Consider the following 26,981-nt stretch of genomic DNA (forward strand, 5'->3'; position numbering starts at 1 on the left):
GAAGGAGTGAGTGACGTGAGCGAGGGGGAAGGAGTGATCGAGGAGGGGAAGGAAGAGAGTGAGGAGGGGGGAAGGAGTGACGTGAGCGAGGGGGAAGGAGTGAGTGAGCGAGGGGGAAGGAGTGAGTGAGCGAGGGGGAAGGAGTGAGTGAGCGAGGGGGAAGGAGTGAGTGAGCGAGGGGGAAGGAGTGAGTGAGCGAGGGGGAAGGAGTGAGTGAGCGAGGGGGAAGGAGTGAGTGAGCGAGGGGGGAAGGAGTGAGTGAGCGAGGGGGAAGGAGTGAGTGAGCGAGGGGGAAGGAGTGAGTGAGCGAGGGGGAAGGAGTGAGTGAGCGAGGGGGAAGGAGTGAGTGAGCGAGGGGGAAGGGAGTGAGTGAGCGAGGGGGAAGGAGTGAGTGAGCGAGGGGGAAGGAGTGAGTGAGCGAGGGGGGAGGAGTGAGTGAGGAGGGGGGAGGAGTGAAATGAGGAGGGGTGTGGCGTGAGTGAGGAGGGGGAGGAGTGAATGAGGTGGGGTGGCGTGAGTGAGGAGGGGTGGAGGAGTGAATGAGGAGGGGGGGTGGTGTGAGTGAGGTGGGGTCTGGGAATGTGGGGGGGCGGGGTCTGGGATGGTGGGGGGGCGGGGTATGGGATGGTGGGGGGGCGGGGTATGGGATGGTGGGGGGGCGGGGTCTGGGATGGTGGGGGGGCAGGGTCTGGGATGGTGGGGGGCGGGGTCTGGGATGGTGGGGGGGCGGGGTCTGGGATGGTAGGGGGCGGGGTTCAGTGGCCACCTTCGCGCGAGAGCAGCTATGTTTGTGACTCCTCACATTGGGGGGTGGGGATCTCATTTGGTGTTAAAACTGTGGAGAAGTAATTCTAACTTTGTTCTCTTTCCCTGGTGAGGTGACCGTTTCGAAGGTTGGGAGCTGGGATTCCGTCTTGCTCCGGAGCTCACCATGGTGGGTATCTGAGAAATCTGCCACCGAGGGGAGTGGGTCTCCCTCACCCGGTTAGCATCCATCCTCTGTGCCTCCCAACCCATCCTATGTGACCTCTCCCCAAGACTCCCCACCCATTGTCCCTCCTCCCCCACCCATTGTCCCTCCTCCCCCACCCATTGTCCCCTCCTCCCCCCACCCATTGTCCCTCCTCCCCCACCCATTGTCCCCTCCCTCCCCCACCCATTGTCCCTCCTCCCCCACCCATTGTCCCTCCTCCCCCACCCATTGTCCCTCCTCCCCCACCCATTGTCCCCTCCTCCCCCACCCATTGTCCCTCCTCCCCCACCCATTGTCCCTCCTCCCCCACCCATTGTCCCTCCTCCCCCACCCATTGTCCCTCCTCCCCCACCCACTGTCCCTCCTCCCCCACCCATTGTCCCTCCTCCCCCCACCCATTGTCCCTCCTCCCCCACCCATTGTCCCTCCTCCCCCCACCCATTGTCCCTCCTCCCCCACCCATTGTCCCTCCTCCCCCACCCATTGTCCCTCCTCCCCCCACCCATTGTCCCTCCTCCCCCCCCACCCATTGTCCCTCCTCCCCCCCCACCCATTGTCCCTCCTCCCCCCCCACCCATTGTCCCTCCTCCCCCACCCATTGTCCCTCCTCCCCCACCCATTGTCCCTCCTCCCCCACCCATTGTCCCTCCTCCCCCACCCATTGTCCCTCCTCCCCCACCCATTGTCCCTCCTCCCCCACCCATTGTCCCTCCTCCCCCACCCATTGTCCCTCCTCCCCCACCCATTGTCCCTCCTCCCCCACCCATTGTCCCTCCTCCCCCACCCATTGTCCCTCCTCCCCCACCCATTGTCCCCTCCTCCCCCACCCATTGTCCCTCCTCCCCCACCCATTGTCCCTCCTCCCCCACCCCGGGGTCCCTCCTCCCCCAACCGGGGTCCCCTCCTCCCCCAACCGGGGTCCCTCCTCCCCCAACCGGGGTCCCTCCTCCCCCAACCGGGGTCCCTCCTCCCCCAACCGGGGTCCCTCCTCCCCCAACCGGGGTCCCTCCTCCCCCAACCGGGGTCCCTCCTCCCCCAACCGGGGTCCCTCCTCCCCCAACCGGGGTCCCTCCTCCCCCAACCAGGGTCCCTCCTCCCCCAACCAGGGTCCCTCTTCCCCCAACCAGGGTCCCTCCTCCCCCACCCAGGCTCCCTCTCCCCCCCCCCCCCCACCCAGGCTCCCTCTCCCCCCCCCCCCCCACCCAGGCTCCCTCTCCCCCCCCCCCCTACCCAGGCTCCCTCCCCCCCCCCCCCCCCTACCCAGGCTCCCTCCCCCCCCCCCCCCACCCAGGCTCCCTCCACCCCCCCCCCCCCCCAGGCTCCCCCCCCCCCCCACCCAGGCTCCCCCCCCCCCCCACCCAGGCTCCCCCCCCCCCACCCAGGGTCCCTCTCCTCCCCCCCCGCCCCCCACCCAGGGTCCCCCCCCCCCCCACCCAGGCTCCCCCCCCCCCCCACCCAGGGTCCCTCTCCTCCCCCCCGCCCCCCACCCAGGGTCCCTCCCCACCCAGGGTCCCTCTCTCCCCCCCTCCCCCAACCAGGGTCCCTCCCCCTCCCCCACCCAGGGTTCCTTCCCCACCCAGGGTCCCTCCCCCCCCCCCAACCAGGGTCCCTCCCCCTCCCCCACCCAGGGTCCCTCCCCCCTCCCCCACCCAGGGTCCCTCCCCCCTCCCCCACCCAGGGTCCCTCCCCCCCTCCCCCACCCAGGGTCCCCTCCCCCCCTCCCCCACCCAGGGTCCCTCCCCCCCCTCCCCCACCCAGGGTCCCTCCCCCCCCTCCCCCACCCAGGGTCCCTCCCCCCCTCCCCCACCCAGGGTCCCTCCCCCCCCTCCCCCACCCAGGGTCCCTCCCCCCCTCCCCCACCCAGGGTCCCTCCCCCCCCTCCCCCACCCAGGGTCCCTCCCCCACCCAGGGTCCCCTCCCCCACCCAGGGTCCCTCCCCCACCCAGGGTCCCTCCCCCCTCCCCCACCCAGGGTCCCTCCCCCCCCCCTCCCCCACCCAGGGTCCCTCCCCCCCCTCCCCACCCAGGGTCCCTCCCCCCCTCCCCCACCCAGGGTCCCTCCCCCCCTCCCCCACCCAGGGTCCCTCCCCCCCTCCCCCACCCAGGGTCCCTCCCCCCCTCCCCCACCCAGGGTCCCTCCCCCCCTCCCCCACCCAGGGTCCCTCCCCCACCCAGGGTCCCTCCCCCCCTCCCCCACCCAGGGTCCCTCCCTCCCCCACCCCACCACGGTACCCCCCCACCTCCATGACTTCTGTGGAAGAGCTCTCGGCTCTGCATATGCAAGTGTTTGAATGGGGGACGTGCAGGGATTCCTTTGCGTTCGATGTCTTGCCTAGCCCCACCCCACGTGTCTCTGACAGTGAGGCAGTCGCCTGGTCCTGCGGCAGTTTGGGTGGAATTGTTGTCCACTCGATTGCGGGAGTTTTCCCATTTTGAGGCGAGCATTTGGTCATTTAATCTGAAAATAATAATAATCGCTTATTGTCACAAATAGGCTTCAATGAAGTTCCTGTGCAAAGCCCCTAGTTGCCACATTCTGGTGCCTGTTCGGAGAGGCCAGTACGGGAATTGACCCCACGCTGCTGCCTTGTTCTGCATTACAGGGGGCTCAGCCGATTGAACCTGTTTTTTTTTATTTGGCAGGATCTGCAAGACGAGATTACGAAAGAGGTGGGTGTGTCTCGACCACTCGCGGTTTCCCGCTTCAGAATTGTCCCCGCAGACCCTTCCTCCAGGCTCCCCGGGCGCGGACGGTGCTTGGACGGGTTGAATCGCTGCCCACAGATCTCTGCCGACGGACAACAATCATTTGCCGCAGAGATTCCGGAACTCGAGTTTCCACAGTGACTGTTGCCTCAGGACGCCCCCCCCCCCCACCCCCGGATAGTTTCACGGCTCCATAAGCAGTCCAAAATTCAACTCCTCGTCCGAGCATCTGATTGCCTTTCCCACCTGGGATCCCGCTGTGTATTAATTGACCGCCATACTCCCAACATCGTGTTGGTGACTACACGCTCGACCACTGCCAAAGAGACTTGGGGAATGCCGAGTTTGCACCAGGCGTACACTCAACGCGAGTCTTCATTTCTTCATTCAGGCAACGTGCCTCAATGACTACCGACCAGTGGCCCTGACTTCAGTCGTAATGAAGTGCTTCGAGAGATTGATCATGAAGCGCATCACCTCCATACTCCCAGAACGCCTTGATCCACTGCAATTCGCATACCGCTGCAACTGGTCCACATCAGACACCATTTCCCTGGCCCTACACTCATCCCTAGAGCATCTCGAAAACAAGGACTCCTACATTAGACTATTTTTTATTTTTTAAAAAATATTTTATTGAAAATTTTTGGTCAACCATCACAGTACATTGTGTATCCTTTACACAATAATATAACAGTATAAATAACAATGACCTGTTTTATAAACAAAGAATAAATAATATATAACAAAAACGAAAACTAAAGCTAAATGGCAACTGCCTTGTCTCAGATAAACACTCTCCCAAAATATGATTTAACAGTCCAATATACAATTTATAGCTGCGACCTATACATATTATACATATATATTAATAACCCTGAGACTCCTTCTGGTTCCTCCTCCCCCCCCCTCCCCCCCCCCCCCCCCGGCTGCTGCTGCCTTCTTCTTTTCCATTCCCTCTATCTTTCTGTGAGGTATTCGACGAACGGTTGCCACCGCCTGGTGAACCCTTGAGCCGATCCCCTTAGGACGAACTTAATCTGTTCCAGCTTTATAAACCCTGCCATGTCATTTATCCAGGTCTCCACCCCCGGGGGCTTGGCTTCCTTCCACATCAACAGTATCCTGCGCCGGGCTACTAGGGACGCAAAGGCCAAAACATCGGACTCTTTCGCCTCCTGCACTCCCGGCTCTTGTGCAACCCCAAATATAGCCAACCCCCAGCTTGGTTCGACCTGGACCCCCACTACTTTCGAAAGCACCTTTGTCACCCACCCAGAACCCCTGTAGTGCCGGACATGACCAGAACATGTGGGTGTGATTCGCTGGGCTTCTCGAGCATCTCGCACACCTATCCTCTACCCCAAAAAATTTACTGAGCCGTGCTCCAGTCATATGCGCCCTGTGTAACACCTTAAATTGAATCAGGCTTAGCCTGGCACACGAGGACGATGAGTTTACCCTACTTAGGGCATCCGCCCACAGCCCCTCCTCAATCTCCTCCCCCAGCTCTTCTTCCCATTTCCCTTTCAGCTCATCTACCATAATCTCCCCCTCGTCCCTCATTTCCCTATATATATCTGACACCTTACCGTCCCCCACCCATGTCTTTGAGATTACTCTGTCCTGCACCTCATGCGCCGGGAGCTGCGGGAATTCCCTCACCTGCTGCCTTGCAAAAGCCCTCAGTTGCATATACCGGAATGCATTCCCTTGGGGCAACCCATATTTCTCGGTCAGCGCTCCCAGACTTGCGAACTTCCCATCCACAAACAGATCTTTCAGTTGCGTTACTCCTCCTCTTTGCCATATTCCAAATCCCCCATCCATTCTCCCTGGGGCAAACCTATGGTTATTTCTTATCGGGGACCCCACCAAGGCTCCCGTCTTTCCCCTATGTCGTCTCCACTGTCCCCAAATTTTCAAAGTCGCCACCACCACCGGGCTTGTGGTGTATTTCTTCAGTGAGAACGGCAATGGGGCCGTCACCATAGCTTGTAGGCTAGTCCCCCTACAGGACGCCCTCTCCAATCTCTTCCACGCCGCTCCCTCCTCTTCTCCCATCCACTTACTCACCATTGAGATATTGGCGGCCCAGTAGTACTCACTTAGGCTCGGTAGTGCCAGCCCCCCGCTATCCCTACTACGCTGTAAGAATCCCTTCCTCACTCTCGGGGTCTTCCCGGCCCACACAAAACTCATGATACTCTTTTCGATCCTTTTGAAAAAAGCCTTCGTGATCACCACTGGGAGGCATTGAAACACAAAGAGGAATCTCGGGAGGACTACCATTTTAACCGCCTGCACCCTCCCTGCCAGTGACAGGGATACCATGTCCCATCTCTTAAAGACCTCCTCCATTTGTTCCACCAATCGCGTTAAATTTAACCTACGCAATGTACCCCAATTCTTGGCTATCTGGATCCCCAAGTAACGAAAGTCCCTTGTTACCTTCCTCAGCGGAAAGTCCTCTATTTCTCTGCTCTGCTCCCCTGGATGCACCACAAACAACTCACTTTTCCCCATGTTCAGTTTATATCCTGAGAATTCTCCAAACTCCCGAAGTGTCCGCATTATCTCTGGCATCCCCTCCGCCGGGTCCGCTACATATAACAACAAATCATCCGCATACAGAGATACCCGGTGTTCTTCTCCTCCTCTAAGTACTCCCCTCCACTTCTTGGAACCCCTCAATGCTATTGCTATTGCCAGGGGCTCAATCGCCAGTGCAAACAGTAATGGGGACAGAGGGCATCCCTGCCTTGTCCCTCTATGGAGCCGAAAGTATGCAGATCCCCGTCCATTCGTGACCACACTCGCCACTGGGGCCTCTCCAACAGCTGCACCCATCCAACATACTCATCTCCAAAACCAAATCTCCTCAGCACCTCCCACAAATAATCCCACTCCACTCTATCAAATGCTTTCTCGGCATCCATCGCCACCACTATCTCCGCTTCCCCCTCTGGTGGGGGCATCATCATTACCCCTAGCAGCCTCCGTATATTCGTATTCAGCTGTCTCCCCTTCACAAACCCAGTTTGGTCCTCATGGACCTCCCTCGGGACACAATCCTCTATCCTCATTGCCATTACTTTGGCCAGAATCTTAGCGTCTAAGGACTCTATTTATTGACTACAGCTCCGCCTTCAACACCATAATCCCAGCCAAGCTCATATCAAAGCTCCAAAACCTAGGACTTGGCTCCCCACCCTGCAACTGGATCCTCGATTTTCTGATCAACAGACCACAATCCGTAAGAATGAACAACAACACCTCCTCCACAATAGTCCTCAACACCGGCGCCCCGCAAGGCTGCGTACTTAGCCCCCTACTCTACTCCCTGTACACACATGACTGCGTAGCAAAACTTGGTTCCTACTCAAGTTTGCTGACGATATGACCATAGTGGGCCGGATCTCGAATAACGATGAGTCCGAATACAGGAGGGAGACAGAGAACCTAGTGGAGTGGTGTAGCGACAACAATCTCTCCCTCAATGCCAGCAAAACTAAAGAGCTGGTAATTGACTTCAGGAAGCAAAGTACTGTACACACCCCTGTCAGCATCAACGGGGCCGAGGTGGAGATGGTTAGCAGTTTCAAATTCCTAGGGGTGCACATCTCCAAAAATCTGTCCTGGTCCACCCACGTCGACGCTACTACCAAGAAAGCACAACAGCGCCTATACTTCCTCAGGAAACTAAGGAAATTCGGCATGTCCACATTGACTCTTACCAACTTTTACAGATGCACCATAGAAAGCATCCTATCGGGCTGCGTCACAGCCTGGTATGGCAACTGCTCGGCCCAGGACCACAAGAAACTTCAGAGAGTCGTGAACACCGCCCAGACCATCACACAAACCTGCCTCCCATCCATTGACTCCATCTTCACCTCCCGCTGCCTGGGGAAAGCGGGCAGTATAAGCAAAGATCCCTCCCACCCGGCTTACTCACTCTTCCAACTTCTTCCATCGGGCAGGAGATACAGAAGTCTGAGAACACGCACGAACAGACTCAAAAACAGCTTCTTCCCCACTGTTACCAGACTCCTAAATGACCCTCTTATGGACTGACTTCATTAACACTACACCCTGTATGCTTCATCCGATGCCAGTGCTTATGTAGTTACATTGTATATGTTGTGTTGCCCTATTATGTATTTTCTTTTATTCCCTTTTCTTCTCATGTACTTAATGATCTGTTGAGCTGCTCGCAGAAAAATACTTTTCACACTACCTCTGTACACGTGACAAACAAATCCAATTTCCCCTGGTTGGGGAATCTAAAACGTGATGGACTTGGGGGGCACAGTCTCAGGTTAAGGTAGGATCTGAGATGAGGAGAAACCTCTTCACTCAAAAGGGTTGTGACTCTCTAGAACTCACTCTCCTGGATGGTTATGGATTCTCCCATCGCTAAAGATATTTAAGCTGGGATTTGACAGATTGGTATCACGGAATCGAGGGGGTGATAATGGAGCTGGAAATCGGCCAGGGGGGGCACACTCCCTTGTTGAATGGGGGGGGGGCACACTTGACAGGCCATCTGGTCTAGCCCTGCTCCTATTTTGTACTCTCGTATTTCTCTCTGCTCCTCCATTTTGTCCTGCTCACTGGTTGCGTAGAGTATCGTGTCCTTTTGTGAAGGTCCTTGAGAGGGTGTGGAGGGAGATTTACCAGAACTGTTCCGGGAGGTGAGGGGGGAGTGTTTCGCTTGGGGAGAAGCCAGGGCCATTTCTCCTCCGAGCAAAGGGAGATTGAGGGTCGGCTTAAAAAGAGGGTGGACGAGATTAAGACAGGTAGACAAGGAAAACTGTTCCCATTGGCAGCTGGTGGGGGGAGCTGGGAGCTCAGTTACAAGCTTTCAGTTTCTGGCAAGGCGGGAGGATGAGTGGGAGAATTTATTTTACCCAGCAAGTGGTAATGACTTGGGGCGCACTGTACAGGGGTAACTCGAGGGAAGGGAGCATTGGGGGGCGTTCAAGGGGCTGAATGTCCCTCCCTTAAGTGCATCAGTTAGCTCCGTGGTGCCGACCCGCTGCATTGTGCCACAAGCCGACGCGGTAAACCTCGCCTTTTTAACTCCTGTGATTCCAACAGGCTGAGAAGCTGGCCAAGTACTCGGCGCTTTACCAGAGCAGCCTCCCCCCGCCGCTCGCCAACTCCACCCAACTGTCGGACTCTGCCGAGGAAGAGCTACTGGAGGAGTGCAATGAGGCCTGGAGAGAGCTGGGAGAGGTGAGGCACCAGCAGTTTAACCCACCCTGCACGCATCTCCAACATTGGGTGTCCTGTTGTCTTTTCCATCCCCTCAATTCTGCGGCGAGTAACTCACCTCCTGACTCCCCCCCCCCAAAGCCTGTTCACTATCTACAAGGCACAAGTCAGGAGTGTGATGGACTCTACCACTCGCGGCTCCAACAACCCTCGAGAAGCTCAACACCATCCAGGACAAAGCAGCCCCCCCCCCCCGCTCGATCGACTCGCTAACCCCCACCTTCGACACCCACACCCTCCACCCACCGACACACAGCGGTAGCCGTGTGCACCGTCTACAAGATCCATAGAATCCCCACAGTGCAGAAGGAGACCATTCGGTCCATCGGGTCTGCACGTACCCTCTGAAAGAACCCCCTAGCTAGATCCAACATCTGCCCCGATCCAACATCTGCCACCGTGTAAAACCATGCTAACATGTTACCCGGTACATTGTGTACATCCATGCTAACATGATACCCGGTACACCGTGTATATCTGTGCTAACATGTTACCCGGTACATTGTGTACATCCATGCTAACATGTTACCCGGTACACCGTGTATATCCGTGCTAACATGTTACCCGGTACGTTGTGTACATCCATGCTAACATGTTACCCGGTACCCCGTGAATATCTGTGCTAACATGTTACCCGGTACATCGTGTATATCCATGCTAACATGTTACCCGATACCCCGTGTATATCTGTGCTAACATGTTACCCGGTGCATCGTGTATATCCGAGCTAACATGTTACCTGGTACATTGTGTACATCTGTGCTAACATATTACCTGGTACGCCGTGTATAACCATGCTAGCATGTTACTGGTACACCGTGTATAACCATGCTAACATGTTACTGGTACGCCGTGTATAACCATGCTAACATGTTACCCGGTACACCATGTACATCCATGCTAACATGTTACCTGATACACCGTGTACATCCGGGCTAACATGTTACCTGGTGCACGATATATGCTATCTTGTGTGGTAACCTGTGATGTGCCACCTTAACCAAACACGTTCAGGGATTCCAAGTACACCTTATCTCCTGGTTTCCCCTTCATCCGCCTTGCTTGTTACTCCCTCAAAAACTCTAATCAATTAATTAAACGCCATGTTGATCCAATTACGATTTTCTCCACCCACCGACCCACAGCGGCAACCATGTGCACCCCCCCCCCTATCCCAAACAAATGTTTGGCCCCGACCAGTGATACCTACACCCCATGAAAGAAAATAAAGGTTCTAAACCCACCCCCCCCGCCCCCATTTCTCACAAGGCTATCATGGAGGTGGTTCCGTAACGTAATCACTTGTCTTACGTAAGCTGCAGGGCGGATCCTGTATTCGTGCCCCCCGCCCCCCCATTCCCGCACCATCAGAGCTTCTCTAGAGGAACTTGCTTCACAATACTGTCCCAATTCATGTCAAAAGACCGGGATCAGAAGATGTTGTAGGCGGGTGTGGATGTTTTTACAGTGGACTGCAGCTGATGGCCAGACGCTGGCAATATACATGCCGATTTTAGCCCATGCTCACATCTCTCTCTCTCTCTTCCCCCATCCCCCTCTCTGTTCAGTTTCAGAACAAGCTGACCCTTGCTGACGTGAGGGAAGTTGTCCAAGATTCGGAAAATCCGGTGAGTCTCTTGCAATTCCCTGACTTTGAATACTTTCTGCAGCTTGGGCTTGTGTGCCCACTGGCTCCATTACCCCTGACCACGTGGCAAGTGCTGAGGGAGCGCCGTGATGTCAGAGGATCAGTGCTGAGGGAGAGCTGCACTGTCGGAGGGTCAGTGCTGAGGGAGCGCCGTGATGTCAGAGGGTCAGTGCTGAGGGAGCGCCACACTGTCGGAGGGTCAGTGCTGAGGGAGCGCCGCACTGTCGGAGGGTCAGTATTGAGAGGGCGCTGCACTGTCGGAGGGTCAATGCTGAGGGAACGCCACACTGTCGGAGGGTCAGTGCTGAGGGAGGGCTGCACTTTCGGAGGGTCAGTGCTGATGGAGCGCCGCACTGTCGGAGGGTCAGTGCTGAGGGCGCGCCGCACTGTCGGAAGGTCAGTGCTGAGGGAGCGCCGCACTGTCGGAGGGTCAGTACTGAGGGAGGGCCGTGATGTCAGAGGGTCAGTGCTGAGGGAGAGCTGCACTTTCGGAGGGTCAGTGCTGAGGGAGTGCCGCACTGTCGGAGGGTCAGTGCTGAGGGAGCGCCGCACTGTCGGAGGGTCAGTGCTGAGGGAGCACTGCACTGTCGGAGGGTCAGTGCTGAGGGAGCACTGCACTGTTGAAGTTTTTGTCTGTTGTGCCGAGGGAGGTGTGATTTTCTGCGCTGTTTCACCGAGGGCAGTTACTCGTTCTCGGAACGTTTTCTGACAGATGTTTGTTTTTTATACACTTAACAGCTGGCTGTATTGTTGGCTCGAGAAAGAGCCCTCTTGGCAGAGCTGAATATCCAAAAGAACCGAACCTCAAAACGTAAGTTGAAAACGAGACTGTAACCAAAACTGAGATCAACCCTGGACCCCACACCTCGGGAAGAGAAACATGGACCTCGGAGAGAGGGGCTCAGTGCAGCTTCACTGGAATGTTCCCTGAACTCAGAGGATTAAATGACAAGGAGGAGATTAAACACTCCCAGGATTTTTGAACGTTCAGCGGCGGGGGATAGAACATAGAACAGTACAGGCCCTTCAGCCCACGATGTTGTGCCAACCATTTACCCTAATCTAAGATCAATCTAACCTACATCCCTTCAATTTACTGCTGTCCATATGCCTGTCTAAGAGTCGCTTAAATGTCTAATGACTCTGACTCCACCACCTCTGCTGGCAGTGCATTCCCCACACCCACCACTCTGTGTAAAGAACCTACCTCTGACATCTCCCCTATACCTTCCTCCAATCACCTTAAAATTATGTCCCCTCGTGACAGCCGTTTTCACCCTGGGGAAAAGTCTCTGGCTATCCACTCTATCCATGCCTCTCATCACCTTGTACACCTCTATCAAGTCACCTCTCTGCCTTCTTCGCTCCAGTGAGAAAAGCCCTAGCTCCCTCAACCTTTCTTCATAAGACATGCCCTCCAGTCCAGGCAGCATCCTGGTAAATCTCCTCTGTACCCTCTCCGAAGCATCCACATCCTTCCGATAATGAGGCGACCAGAACTGGGGACACTATTCCAAGTGTGGCCTAACCAGGGTTTTATAAAGCTGCAGCAAAACCTCGTGGCTCTTAAACTCAATCCCCCGTTAATGAAAGCCAACACAACATACGCCTTCTTAACAACCCTATCAACTTGGGTGGCTACTTTGAGGGATCTATGTACGTGGACCCCAAGATCCCTCTGTTCCTCCACACTTCCAAGAATCCTGCCTTTAACCCGATATTCAGCATTCAAATTCGACCTTCCAAAATGAATCACTTCACATTTATCAAGGTTGAACTCCATCTACCACTTCTCAGCCCAGCTCTGCATCCTGTCAATGTCCTGTTGTAACCTGCAACAACCCTCAACACTATCTACAACTCCACCAACCTTCGTGTCATCGGCAACTTACTAACCCACACTTCCTGATCCAAGTAATTTATAAAAACCACAAAGAGCAGAGGTCCCAGAACAGATCCTTGCGGGACACCACTGGTTACCGACCTCCAGGCGGAATACTTTGCATCCACTACCACTCACTGTCTTCTTTCGGCCAGCCAATTCTGGATTCAGACAGCCAAATTTCCCTGTATCCCATGCCCCCTAACTTTCTGAATGAGCCTACCATGGGGAACCTTATCAAATGCCTTACTGAAATCCATATACACCACATCCATTGCCCGACCTTCATCAATGTGACTCGTCACATCCTCAAAGAATTCACTGAGGCTTGTGAGGCATGACCTGCCCCTCAGAAAGCCATGCTGACTATCTTTAATCAAACTATGTTTTTCTAAATAATCATAAAATAATCATAAATCCTATCTCTCAGAATCCTTTCCAATATTTTGCTCACCACAGATGTATGATTGATGGGTCTGTAATTCCCAGGTCTGATTAGTAAGTTTGCAGACGACACAAAGGTTAGTGGAATTGCGGATAGCGATGAGGACTGTCAGAGGATACAGCAGGATTTAGATTGTTTGGAGAACTTGGGCGGAGAGATGGCAGATGGAGTTTAATCCGGACAAATGTGAGGTAATGCATTTTGGAAGGTCTAATGCAGGTAGGGAATATACAGTGAATGGTAGAACCCTCAAGAGTATTGAAAGTCAGAGATCTAGGAGTACAGGTCCACAGGTCATTGAAAGGGGCAACACAGGTGGAGAAGGTAGTCCAGAAGGCATACGGCATGCTTGCCTTCATTGGCCGGGGCATTGAGTATAAGAATTGGCAAGTCATGTTGCAGCTGTATAGAACTTTAGTTAGGCCACACTTGGAGTATAGTGTTCAATTCTGGTCGCCACACTACCAGAAGGATGTGGAGGCTTTAGAGAGGGTGCAGAAGAGATTTACCAGAATGTTGCCTGGTATGGAGGGCATTAGCTATGAGGAGCGGTTGAATAAACTCGGTTTGTTCTCACTGGAACGAAGGAGGTTGAGGGGAGACCTGATAGAGGTCTACAAAATTATGAGGGGCATAGACAGAGTGGATAGTCAGAGGCTTTTCCCCAGGGTAGAGGGGTCAATTACTAGGGGGCATAGGTTTAAGGTGAGAGGGGCAAGGTTTAGAGTAGATGTACGAGGCAAGTTTTTTACGCAGAGGGTAGTGGGTGCCTGGAACTCGCTACCGGAGGAGGTGGTGGAAGCAGGGACGATAGTGACATTTAAGGGGCATCTTGACAAATACATGAATAGGATGGGAATAGAGGGATACGGACCCAGGAAGTGTAGAAGATTGTAGTTTAGTCGGCACGGGCTTGGAGGGCCGAAGGGCCTTTTCCTGTGCTGTACATTTCTTTGTTCTTTGTTCCCGTAGTAACCTTGGGTATATCCTGTCAGGCCCAGGGGACTTGTCTATCCAGATGCTTTTCAACATTTCCAGCACATCCTCCTTCTTAATATCAACCTGTTTGCGTCTATTAACGCTGGTTCACACTGTTCTCATGGGCAACAAGGTCCATCTCTCTGGTGAATACTGAAGCAAAGTATTCATTTAGGGCCTCCCCCCGTCTCTTCAGACTCTAGGCACAAGTTCCCTCCACTATCCCTGATCGGCCCGACTCTCACTCTGATCATCCTCTTATTTCTCACATAAATGTAGAATGCCTTGGGGTTTTCCCTAATCCTTCCCACCAGGGCTTTTTCATGCCCCATTCTAGCTCTCCTCAGTCCATTTTTGAGTTCCTTCCTGACTACCTTGTAACCCTCTAGAGCCGAGTCAGATCCTTGCTTCCTCAACCTTGCGTAAGCTTCCTTCTTCCTCTTGACTAGAAGCTCCACTTCTCTTGTCATCCAAGGCTCCTTCACCTTACCATTTCTTCCTTGTCTCAGTGGGACAAAACAATTCAGCACTCGCAGCGAGTGCTCCTTAAACAATTCCCACATTACTCTAGCACATTTCTCCAAGAATTGTTACCACTTTATGCTCCTCCGCTCCTATCTAATAGCAGTATAATTTCCCCTCCCCCAATTAAATACCTTCCCATAGGGGCTGTTTAGCACAGGGCTAAATCGCTGGCTTTGAAAGCAGACCAAGGCAGGCCAGCATGGTTCGATTCCCGTAACAGCCTCCCCGAACAGGCGCCGGAATGTGGCGACTAGGGGCTTTTCACAGTAACTTCATTTGAAGCCTACTTGTGACAATAAGCGATTTTCATTTCATTTCATTTCATACTGTCTGTTCCTATCCCTCTCCATGACGGGTAAAGGTCAAAGAGTTGTGGTCACCGAAATGCTCTTTCACCGAGTCATCTGACACCTGGCCTGGTTCGTTGCAGAGCACCAAGTCCAATATGGCCTCCCCTCTAGTCGGCCTATCTACATATTGAGTCGGGAATCCTTCCTGTACACGCCTGACAAAATCTGGATGATTTCAAGATATTCAGATCGGGTTGGGAGCGAGAAACTATTTCTCGCTGGTTGGCTGGCGCCTGGGACAGAGGCGGGAAAGGGAGGCTGGACGGAACAGAGTCTTAAAAACGAGAGCCGGAGATTTCAGGATTGGAATTAGGAAAACCTTGACACAAAAAGGATGCTGGGAGTCTGGAACTCTCTCCCACAAACAGCAATCAATGCCGGGTCAGTTAATATTACATCTGTGAGAGTGAGAGATTATTGTCATCCAAAGATATTAAGGTATATTGGGGTGGGGGTTAGGTCACAGATCAGACAGGATCTCATTAAATGGGGGAACAGCCTCAAGCAGGGCACAATAGTGGGGGGAGGGCACAGTTTGAGAATAAGGGGGCCTCTCATTGAAGACGGAGATGAGGAGGACGTTCTTCTCTCAGACTGTGGAATCCCAAATCTCAGACAGCAGTGGGGGCTGCGGCTCATTGACTATATTCAAGGCCAAGTTAGACAGATTTTAGGTCGAGGGTTATGGGTGCATGGGGTGAGACATACAGGAAAGTGGGGTTGAGGCCCTGATCAGATCAGACACGGTCTTGTTGAATGGGGGAGGGGGTAGCAGGATTTGAGGGGATGAAGGGCTTCCTGATTCTTAGGGTCTTCTGTCAGTTATCCCATTTTATTTTTCTGTTTCAAACTCCTGTAGCTTTGATCACCAATCAAGAGGTGCTGACATGTTTGGGGAAGCAAGAGGTACGGTCAATTTTGTAAAAATCTTCACAGTGGTGAGGGAGCTTTACTCTGTATCTAACCCCGTGCTGTACCTGTCCTGGGAGTGTTTGATGGGGACAGTGTAGAGGGAGCTTTACTCTGTATCTAACCCCGTGCTGTACCTGTCCCGGGAGTGTTTGATGGAGACAGTGTTGAGGGAGCTTTACTCTGTATCTAACCCCATGCTGTACCTGTCTTGGGAGGGTTTGATGGGGAGAGTGTAGAGGGAGCTTTACTCTGTATCTAACCCCATGCTGTACCTGTCCTGGGAGGGTTTGATGGGGACAGTGTTGAGGGAGCTTTACGCTGTATCTAACCCCGTGATGTACCTGTCCTGGGAGTGTTTGATGGGGACAGTGTAGAGGGAGGTTTACTCTGTATCTAACCCCGTGCTGTACCTGTCCTGGGAGTGTTTGATGGAGACAGTTAGGAGGGAAAATACCTGGTTACTGAGATGAATCCTGAAGCTTCCTGTTCGTCCATCAGTTACAGAACACCGACAGACAGCTGGAGATGATTCTCTCTTGCGTTAGAACAAGGAAGAAATCATTACAGGACGAGTTAGCGAGGTATGTGTGCACCAGATAATCATGCTCATTATGTTCTCCTTTACTCCTCTCCTGCTCCCTTGTTGCCTCATTCTGCTTGTTGTCCACCTGACTGGCCTGCAAGCTGTGCTCTGAGTCAGGCTGGTGCTTTAGAACAGCTGTAAACATGAGGTAGTCACTTGGTGGTTGACGGGTGGGTGCTGAGAGAACGTTCCCTCCCCCTCCTCATGGGGTGGAATCTAGAACTGGAGGAGGGGCGGGTTGCACAGTCTGAGAATAAGGGGGGTCTCCCATAGAAGATGGAGATGGGGAGGAATTTACTCTCTAAGGGGGGTATCAGGTTTCGGAGGGAATGCGGACTTCTGGCCAGCGAGTGCTGGTCAGGCTGTGCTGAACTGTTGGGCCCTCCCCTCCCCACAGGAGCTCCGTGGTCACTGCAATACATGGGGGAGATGGCTGTCTCCCTCTTGCCCAGTATCCTGACCCGTGTGGACGAGGGACAGAACAGCCAGCTTAGTTTGCTCCCGCGGCATGCTCCTGCCCTTTCCGTTCTGTAGTCTTCCTCCCACTGGAACCAGGGGGATGGAGCATAGAAGTTGGCTAGTCTTGCCTCTAATTGTACAGAGCATTGGCGTTTCCGCACCTGGAGTACTGCGTACAGTTTGGCCTCCTTACCCTTACTTCAGGAGGGGATTTACTCGCGTCGGTGGCTGTTTGTGAGAAGGTTCACGGGGCCGATTCCTGTGATGAAGGGGGTTTGTCTGATGAGAAAGGGGTTGAGCAGGTCGGGGCCCTGTACCCACTGGAGTTTAGAAGAATGAGAGGTGATCTTATTGCAACCTTTCAGATTCTGAGGGGGAGGGTGGTGTTGGTGGTTGACGGGTGGGTGCTGAGAGAACGTTCCCTCCCCCCTCATGGGGTGGAATCTAGAATTGGAGGAGGGGCAGGTTGCACAGTCTGAGAATAAGGGGGGTCTCCCATAGAAGATGGAGATGGGGAGGAATTTACTCTCTAAGGGGGGTATCAGTCTGTGGAATTTCCCCCGTCCCAGACAGTGGGGGAAGATTTCTGATCAATGAGGGGGTCGAGAGTTACGGCGGAGGGGGTAAGACAGACAGGAAAGTGTGGTTGAGACCCCAATCAGATCAGAGGCGTTCTTATTGAATGGGGGGGGGGGCAGGGATGCAGTTGGCTTATTCCTTTAGTCCTGATCCTTATGTTCTTTCCCCCCACACACACCCCGGGGCTTTTGTAGGGAACAGAAGTGGCTGCAGGAACAGCTGGAGATGGAGAAGTCGCTGCTGGAGAAGCTGGAGGACCAGCAGCAGCAGAACTTCCTCGCGCTCTCCAAGAACAGGTGAGTGGTCCCCTGCTGCGGGTATCTGACTGGTGGTTGGGCCTGCGTTGCCGCACCGTGGCTGTGCCATTCCAGTTTTCCGTGCTGTCTGCGGGGGAGGGACGGAGTCAGCGTTATGCTGTCGGGGGAGGGAGGTGGGTGGTCGATGCCGGCCTGTCGGGGCGAGGTGGCGGAGAGGAGGAATGAGACGATACACCCTGTCTGCAATCCCGGGAGGATTTGAAGGATCCCAGAGTTGCTATAAGGAGCATCGAGGTTATTTGTGTACCGGTGGGGGGGGTTGTGAGCTCTCGTGTCTGTATTCATCCAAGCTGCTACTTGTTGGCTGTCTGTCCCCTTGCTGCGCGTCAACTTGCTAATGTTCGTGTTTGCTCTCCCTGCTCTCCTTTACTCAGTGTTATCCACAAAATGAAAATCAACATGGAGAAGGTGACTTTGCAGAAGGAGAAACTCCTGTCGGCATTGGGAAATTTCCTGGACGAGCATTACCCTCCCCCCAGCGATGAGGCGGCAGGCCGAAAGACGGCGGTAAGCAGAGGCCATGGGAAACGGGTTCAGGGGAGACCGCTCGGCACGTCGAAGTTGCTGGCTCATCCTGGCTTCAACTCCACATTCCTCACCTAAAGAAATGCGGGCGTCGCTGGTTTGGGCCAGCTATTATTTCCCGTCCCTGAGGCTTGCGAGGGCCATTTCAGAGAGCCTTTAAGAGTCAACCCCAATGTTGTGGGATCTGGCGACACCCACAGGTAAGGTCGGCAGATTTCCTTCCTAAAAGTGAACACAGAACAGTCCAGCACAGAACAGGCCCTTCGGCCCTCGATGTTGTGCCGAGCTTTGTCTGAAACCAAGATCAAGCTATCCCACTCCCAGTCATTCTGGTGCGCTCCATGCGCCTATCCAATAACCGCTTGAAAGTTCCTAAAGTGTCCGACTCCACTATCACAGCAGGCAGTCCATTCCACACCCTAACCACTCTCTGAGTAAAGAACCTACCTTGGACATCCCTCCTATATCTCCCACCCTGAATCTTATAGTTATGCCACCTTGTAACAGCTACATCCACCCGAGGAAATAGTCTCTGAACGTCCACTCTATCTATCCCCCTCATCGTCTTATAAATGGGAGACTTCAACTTCCCCAATATTGACTGGGACTCACTTAGTGCCAGGGGCTTAGACGGGGCAGAGTTTGTAAGGAGCATCCAGGAGGGCTTCGGAAAACAATATGTAGACAGTCCAACTAGGGAAAGGGCTGTACTGGACCTGGTATTGGTGAATGAGCCCGGCCAGGTGGTAGAAGTTTCAGTAGGGGAGCATTTCGGGAACAGTGACCACAATTCCGTAAGTTTTAAAGTGCTGGTGGACAAGGATAAGAGTGGTCCTAGGGTGAATGTGCTAAATTGGGGGAAGGCTAATTATAACAATATTAGGCGGGAACTGAAGAACCTAGATTGGGGGCGGATGTTTGAGGGCAAATGGAGGAAAATGTAAATGGTCTGATTAGTAAGTTTGCAGACGACACAAAGGTTAGTGGAATTGCGGATAGCGATGAGGACTGTCAGAGGATACAGCAGGATTTAGATTGTTTGGAGACTTGGGCGGAGAGATGGCAGATGGAGTTTAATCCGGACAAATGTGAGGTAATGCATTTTGGAATGTCTAATACAGGTAGGGAATATACAGTGAATGGTAGAACCCTCAAGAGTATTGAAAGTCAGAGATCTAGGAGTACAGGTCCACAGGTCACTGAAAGGGGCAACACAGGTGGAGAAGGTAGTCAAGGAGGCATACGGCATGCTTGCCTTCATTGGCCGGGGCATTGAGTATAAGAATTGGCAAGTCATGTTGCAGCTGTGTAGAACCTGAGTTAGGCCACACTTGGAGTATAGTGTTCAATTCTGGTCGCCACACTACCAGAAGGATGTGGAGGCTTTAGAGAGGGTGCAGAAGAGATTTACCAGAATGTTGCCTGGTATGGAGGGCATTAGCTATGAGGAGCGGTTGAATAAACTTGGTTTGTTCTCACTGGAACGACGGAGGTTGAGAGGCGACCTGATCGAGGTCTACAAAATTATGAGGGACAGAGACAGAGTGGATAGTCAGAGGCTTTTCCCCAGGGTAGAGGGGTCAATTACTAGGGGGCATAGGTTTAAGGTGAGAGGGGCAAGGTTTAGAGTAGATTTACGAGGCAAGTTTTTTACACGGAGGGTAGTGGGTGCCTGGAACACGCTGCCGGAGGAGGTGGTGGAAGCAGGGACGATAGTGACATTTAAGGGGCATCTTGACAAATACATGAATAGGATGGGAATAGAGGGATCCGGACCCAGGAAGTGTAGAAGATTGTAGTTTAGTCGGGCGGCATGGTCGGCACGGGCTTGGAGGGCCGAAGGGCCTGTTCCTGTGCTGTACTTTTCTTTGTTCTTTGTTCTTTGTTCTTATTAAGTCGCCCCTCATCCTCCTCCGCTCTAAAGAGAAAAGCCCTAGCTCCCTGAACCTTTCCTCATAAGACCTACCCTCCAAACCAGGCAGCATCAGGTTTTTACAGCAATCTACGTCATTATGCTACTATTGGCAGCATGGTGGCACAGTGGGTTAGCCTGCTGCCTTACGGCGCCGAGGTCCCAGATTCGATCCTGGCTCTGGGTCACTGTCCGTGTGGAGTTTGTACATTCTCCCCGTGTTTGCGTGGGTTTCGCCCCCACAACCCAAAGATGTGCTGGGTAGGTGGATTGGCCATGCTAAATTGTCCCTTAATTGGGAAAAATGAATTGGGTGCTCTAAATTTATTTAAAATAAATCATTATGCTACTAAGTGCAGATTTTTTCACTGAATTCAGGTTTCACCATCTGCAGTGGTGGGATTTGAACTCAGGACCCCAGAGCATTAATAATAATAATCTTCATTGTCACAAGTAGGCTCACAACACTGCAATGAAGTTACTGTGATAAGCCCCTAGTCGCCACACTCCGGCGCCTGTTCGGGTACACGGAGGGAGAATTCAGAATGTCCAAATGACCTAACAGCACGTCTTTCGGGACTTGGGGGAGGAAACCGGAGCACCCGGGGGAAACCCACGCACACACGGGGAGAACGTGCAGACTTCGCACAGACAGGGACCCAGCCGGGAATCGAACCTGGGTCCCTGGCGCTGGTGAAGCCGCATTGCTATCCACTGTGCTGCCCATTACCCTGGGTCTCTGGACTGCTAGCCCAGTGATAGTAACAGGCCTGCCCTGTTAATTAAGCAAATGGTGTGATGGGTTTCATTAATCGGGGCATTGAGGTCATGTTGAGCTTGTGTAAGGCACTAGCTAAGCACAGATCTGGAGCCTTGCATCCGGTAAAAAAGAGAATGTGCAAGGTTACGGGGACAAGGCAGAGGGATTGCTCCCTCAGACAGCCAGCACAGAGCCGATGGGCCGAACGACCTCCTAGGTTCTGTGATTGTGTGAACGGTCCCAGGGATGAGGGGACTCGAGCTCTGTGGACAGATTGGAGAAACCGGGACTGTTCTCTCGGGAGAAGAGAAGGTCGACAGGAGATTTGATCGAGAGGTTGAAATTCACGAGGAGGGCATGGGGAAGTCTGGGACAGAGTGGAGAGGGAGAAACTGTTTCCCATTGGTGGGGGGACTGGGACCTGGGGGGAGGGAGACATAAATTGAAGGCGATTGGAGAAAGGAGTGACAGGAACACGGGGAGAGAACTTTTTGTGCAGCTGGTGGTTAGGATTTGGGATATGCTGCCTGAGAGTGTGGAGGAAGCAGGTTCAGTCGAGACTTCCCAAAGGGGGAATGTGCAGGTCGACAGACAAGAGGGTAAAGTGAGTGAGGAGTGGGTGCACTGCTCGTTCGGAGGGCAGACATGATGGTCCACATGGCCTCCTGCGCCGTCACAATTCTGTGATTCTTTGAGTGCAGATTGGGGGCAGTAGCTTTGTCCACTCTGGGAAGGATGGACCGTATGATGCCAGGCGGGATGCCCGCTGACTGACCCACCGGGATCTGGGCGCCAAGCCCTCGTCATTAATCGCCACGCGGTTTTCTGCTTTCAGAGGTTGTCCTCCAGGACGGATGAAAACACAGCCAACTTCATGACTTTGCACGAGATTCTTGAGGTGAGGGCGGGGTCCTCGCCGTCAATGGGGGTGGGGGGAACAATGCGGGTTTGGATTGGGCCTGTTGGTGTGTCATTGCATGAAAGTGCTTCTGACGTGTGTGCGTCCAACTGAGAGGTTCTAGAGATGGGGAGGGCTGTAGGGGCTGGAGGAGGTTACAGAGATAGAGAGGGTTGTAGGGGCTGGAGGCGGTTACAGAGATGGGGAGGGTTGGAGGAGCTGGAGGTGGTTACAGAGATAGGGAGGGTTGTAGGGGCTGGAGGAGGTTACAGAGATAGGGAGGGGTGTAGGGGCTGGGGGAGGTTACAGAGATAGGGAGGGTTGTAGGGGCTGGAGGAGGTTACAGAGATAGGGAGGGTTGTCGGGGCTGGAGGAGATGACATGATGGGGTCAGCAGAGTTTCAGAGTAAAGTGAGGGTGGCCAGGCGAGCGTGTCCTCCAGCGTGTATGTGTGAGTTTGTGTTTACATGTCTTGCTGCACCCAGTCCCTCATTCGCTCATCTCTCTCTCTCTTCCTGTCCCTGTCTCTCTCTCTCTCTCAGCACCTCATGACCAAGACAATGAAGAGCCCCCACGACCCCTACTTGGAGCTTGACGCCACCTTCTGGCCGCCGTTCGTCGAGGCCCTCCTGCGTTACGGGGTGATCCTGCGACACCCCGACGACCCCCACCGTGTCCGCCTGGAGGAATTCGACCAGTAGCGGGCGGAAGGGAGGAGCGGTGCTGTCCAGGAGACGCACTCGCCCTCCTTCCCTGCCCCTATCACCGCCCATTGTCGAGACAACCTCCCCTACCGCCACCTTGGCCTTATGCGCGCGAGTCCGGACTTCGACGAACCCCCCCCCCCCATCACCACCGGCTGTGCGGCTTCAGGTGGCAAGACCTACACTCGACTGGGTACGTGGGTTCTGATTGATGCGGCGGGGGGGGGGGGGCACTTTAGCATATTGAGGCCTGAGATCGGCTTGGGACAGCTCCAACTAGAAGCAGCAGAGAAGGATGCGAAGGTCTCCTCTGCCAATGCACGGAGGGTGGGGTTTGAAATTCGTCCCCACGGTGAGATTGAAAGCGATTGGGCTCCAAAGCGCACAGCAAAGACGACACACGAGACGGGGCGAGTTGATCGAACATCCACGACCCAGGTGGCCCTTGCTCACTGACCTTTGGCCCTTGCTCACTGACCTTTGACCCTTGCTCACAAACTCGAGCGTCCCCAGAGGCGGATGGGAGTCCTTACTGCAATTGGTGATCTGGCTCATGAACCCTCAGCTGTCAAAAGACTCGTACCACAGCGCACATTTACCCAGCAATATTGAAACTTTCCACTTTGGTCTGTTGTACTGATGCATTAAATCCCTCATGTGAATTCACCTGATAGTGTTTTGCATGTTGATTTTATTTTTTAAAAGTTGGCCTTCATTACCTGTTCAGCTAAAAGGAGCCAAAACTGGAATTGTGGCATCAACACTGTCCCCATCAAACACTCCCAGGACAGGTACAGCACGGGGTTAGATACAGAGTAAAGCTCCCTCTACACTGTCCCCATCAAACACTCCCAGGACAGGTACAGCACGGGGTTAGATACAGAGTAAAGCTCCCTCTACACTGTCCCCATCAAACACTCCCAGGGCAGGTACAGCACTGGGTTAGATACAGAGTAAAGCTCCCTCAATACTGTCCCCATCAAACATTCCCAGGACAGGTACAGCACGGGGTTAGATACAGAGTAAAGCTCCCTCTACACTGTCCCCATCAAACACTCCCAGGACAGGTACAGCACGGGGTTAGATACAGAGTAAAGCTCCCTCTACACCGTCCCCATCAAACACTCCCAGGATAGGTACAGCACGGGGTTAGATACAGAGTAAAGCTCCCTCTACACTGTCCCCATCAAACACTCCCAGGACAGGTACAGTACGGGGTTAGATACAGAGTAAAGCTCCCTCAATACTGTCCCCATCAAACACTCACAGGACAGGTACAGCACGGGGTTAGATACAGAGTAAAGCTCCCTCTACACTGTCCCCATCAAACACTCCCAGGACAGGTACAGCACGGTTTGGATGCAGAGTTGAAAATCATGTTTGATGAGCCGGAACTTTTTACAGTTTCTGTACTGCAACCTTTGGTGCCGTGATTTCTTACTAATCACGGGATGTGGGCTTCGCTGAGTAGGCAGTCTTTATTGCCCCTGCGGTGGGTGGGTGAGCGGTGGTGTAGCAGTATTGCCATTTTGTTAGTAATCCGGAAACCCTGGATAATGATCGGGGGGACCACGGCAGGTGGTGAAATTTGAATTCAATAGTAATCTGGGATTAGGGCGTCTGATGGTGACCAATGATGAAACCATTGTTTTAAAAAAAAAAACATCTGGTTCTCCATGCCCCTTCAGGGAAGGAAATCTGCCACCATTACCCCGGCCTGGCCTGGCCTACACTTCTGTCAGAAACGTGGTTGGTTCTGGGGCAATAAATGCTGGTCTGGCCAGTGATGCCCACATACCCTGAAAGAAGTTTTCTTAAAACCCCCGCTGCAGTCGGGACTTCCGGTGGCGGCTATGAGGGAGTAGGTCGTACATTTGGTGGCTCCCCTTTCGGGCGGACTTTTGGACCTTTCCCCCCCCCGATTTATTTTTGCGCTTTTGAGCACGGAACTGGAAAGCAATAGTACTCGGGCACTGAACCCATACAGAGTTGTATGGACTTAAGAAGCCGGAGGGACTGTAAACAGCAGAAGTGGTCAAACAAGGGCATGGTGGAGGCTGTAAGAGAGACCAATATGGCCAGAGCAAGGCGCCGACAGCTTAGCCTACAATGGAGCAGCTGCAACAGGCCGTGCAGGAGGGCTTTTTAGCTCTGAAGCGCGATAATTTGGAGCCGCTCCGGAAGTCGATGGACCGATTGGGGAAAAAAGGCTGGATGATCAGGCTAAGAAGCTGGAGAAGACGGTGGAGGAGCAGGCAGACTTTCAAACGGTGGCGGACGTGGAGATTCAGAGGCTGAGGGATCAGCAAAAAATGCTCCTGGAAAGGCTGGAGGACAGAATATTCGGCAATTACCATATCGGACCATGCTCTGCACTGGGTAGACCTACGGATTTGTACGGCTAGCTTCCAGCACGGTAGCATTGTGGATCGCACAATTGCTTCACAGCTCCAGGGTCCCAGGTTTGATTCCGGCTTGGGTCACTGTCTGTGCGGAGTCTGCACATCCTCCCCGTGTGTGTGTGTGGGTTTCCTCCGGTTTCCTCCCACAGTCCAAAGATGTGCAGGTTAGGGGGATTGGCCATGATAAATTGCCCTTCGTGTTGGGTGGGGTTACTGGGTTATGGAGATAGGGTGGAGGTGTTGACCTTGGGAAGGGTGCTCTTTCCAAGAGCCGGTGCAGACTCGACGGGCCGAATGGCCTCCTGCACTGTGAATTCTATGATAATCTATGATTAATCTAGGACAAAGGTTCGGCACAACATTGTGGGCCGAAGGGCCTGTTCTGTGCTGTATTTTTCTGTGTTCTACCGCCCACAATGGAGGCTGGAAGTTGGATTGCTAGCGGACGAGGCGGTGTGTGAGAGACTCAGGAGATGCATGCAGAATTACCTGCAGGTAAATGATATCGGAGAAGTCTCAGCAGCGGTGCTCTGGGAGGCGCTGAAGGCCGTGGTGAGGGGAGCTGATCTCAATCCGGGCCCATAGGGACAGGACTGACCGGGCAGAAACGGACCGACTTGTTCAGGAAATTTTACGGACGGACAGGAGATACGCGGGGTCCCCGAGGCCAGAGTTACTCAGGAAACGACAGAGGCTGCAGGCCGAGTTCAGGGTGCTGACTACAGGCAAGGCTGTAGAGCAGCTTAGAAAGGCAAAAGGCGCGATATATGAGCATGGAGAGGGAGCCAGCAGAATGCTCGTGCAACAACTAAGGAAGAGCGAAGCGGCTAGGGAGATGGGAAGGATAGCGGATGGGGAGGGAAATCTGGTGGGGGACCCGGCAGAGCTGAACAAGGTGTTTAGGGACCTTTATAGTAAGCTGTACACTTCGGAACCCCCCAGGACACCGGAGGGGATGAGACGATTCCTGGACGGACTGACCTTCCCAAGAGTGGGTAGGGGGTTGGTAGACGGACTGCGGGCCCTGGTTGGGATCGAAGAGGTACTGGGGGGCCTGAAGGTCATGCAGTCGGGTAAAGCCCCAGGGCCGGATGGGTATCCGGTGGAGTTTTACAAAAAGTTTGACGAGGTAGTGGGGCCGGTGCTGGTCGGGATTTTTAACGAGACAAGAGACAGAGAGGGGTCCTACCCACGACTATGTCGAGGCCACTATTTCGCTTATTCTGATACGGGATAAAGACCCGGAGGCCTGTGGGCCTTATAGGCCGATCTCTTTGATCAACGCAGATGCTAAGTTACTGGCCAAGATCTTGGCGACTAGAATTGAGGACTGTGTACCGGACATAATTGCGGAGGACCAAACCGGGTTCGTAAAGGGTAGGCAACTGGCGGCCAATCTAAGAAGGCTGCTTAATGTGGTCCTGATGCCCCCGGAGAGCAGGGAGGCAGAGATAGTGGTAGCTGTGGATGCGGAAAAGGCTTTCGACCGGGTCGAGTGGGACTCTGTGGGAGGTGCTGGGAAGGTTTGGGTTCGCGGAGGGGTTCATTGACTGGGTTAGGCTGTTATACCAGGCCCCAGAGGCTAGTGTAAGAACGAACAGGACAACATCAGATTACTTCAGACTGCACCGCGGGACAAGACAGGGTTGCCCTCTCTCCCCACTGCTGTTCGCGCTGGCCATCGAGCCACTGGCAATTGCTCTGAGAGCTTCAAGGGACTGGAAAGGGCTGGTCCGGGGGGGGAATGGAACATAAAGTCTCGTTATACGCGGATGACCTGCTGTTGTACATATCGGACCTAATGGTGGGGATGGACGGCATCATGGAAACCCTGAGGGAATTTGGCTGGTTTTCAGGATATAAATTGAACATGGCTAAGAGCGAGATGTTTGTAATTCAGGCGCGGGGGCAGGAGAGTTGCCGTTCAGGCTGGTAGGAGAAAGCTTTAGATACTTGGGGATACAGGTGGCACGGGACTGGGGCAGGCTGCATAAGCTCAACCTGTCCCGATTGGTGGAACGAGTGAGGGAGGAGGTGTGGAGTTGTGACGCGCTCCCGCTGTCACTCGCGGGGAGGGTGCAGACTGTTAAGATGACAATTCTCCCGAGATTCTTGTTCATATTTCAGTGTCTCCCCATTTTCAT

The 26,981-nt window shown here is 53.9% G+C and overlaps 1 protein-coding gene across 11 annotated transcripts in view; it reads left to right on the forward strand.

Moving 5' to 3' along the window:
- The window catches only part of cenpk (centromere protein K), a 63,242-nt gene extending 40,141 nt beyond the window's left edge, over nucleotides 1-23,101 (forward strand). For 10 of the 11 annotated variants that reach the window (XM_072487965.1, XM_072487961.1, XM_072487960.1 and 7 more), the window contains exons 2-12: nucleotides 879-934; nucleotides 3,616-3,642; nucleotides 8,782-8,919; nucleotides 10,527-10,586; nucleotides 11,345-11,417; nucleotides 15,646-15,692; nucleotides 16,197-16,279; nucleotides 17,514-17,615; nucleotides 18,011-18,143; nucleotides 21,669-21,731; nucleotides 22,274-23,101. In XM_072487965.1, the coding sequence (XP_072344066.1) occupies nucleotides 932-934; nucleotides 3,616-3,642; nucleotides 8,782-8,919; nucleotides 10,527-10,586; nucleotides 11,345-11,417; nucleotides 15,646-15,692; nucleotides 16,197-16,279; nucleotides 17,514-17,615; nucleotides 18,011-18,143; nucleotides 21,669-21,731; nucleotides 22,274-22,432 (888 nt within the window). In that variant the 5' untranslated portion in view covers nucleotides 879-931 and the 3' untranslated portion in view covers nucleotides 22,433-23,101. The remainder of the gene's footprint in view (nucleotides 1-878; nucleotides 935-3,615; nucleotides 3,643-8,781; nucleotides 8,920-10,526; nucleotides 10,587-11,344; nucleotides 11,418-15,645; nucleotides 15,693-16,196; nucleotides 16,280-17,513; nucleotides 17,616-18,010; nucleotides 18,144-21,668; nucleotides 21,732-22,273) is intronic. The other variant, XM_072487968.1, reaches the window with a different exon arrangement.
- The last annotated feature ends 3,880 nt before the right edge of the window (nucleotides 23,102-26,981 follow it).

Source organism: Scyliorhinus torazame, chromosome 22 (assembly GCF_047496885.1).
Source record: "Scyliorhinus torazame isolate Kashiwa2021f chromosome 22, sScyTor2.1, whole genome shotgun sequence".
Taxonomy (NCBI): domain Eukaryota; kingdom Metazoa; phylum Chordata; class Chondrichthyes; order Carcharhiniformes; family Scyliorhinidae; genus Scyliorhinus; species Scyliorhinus torazame.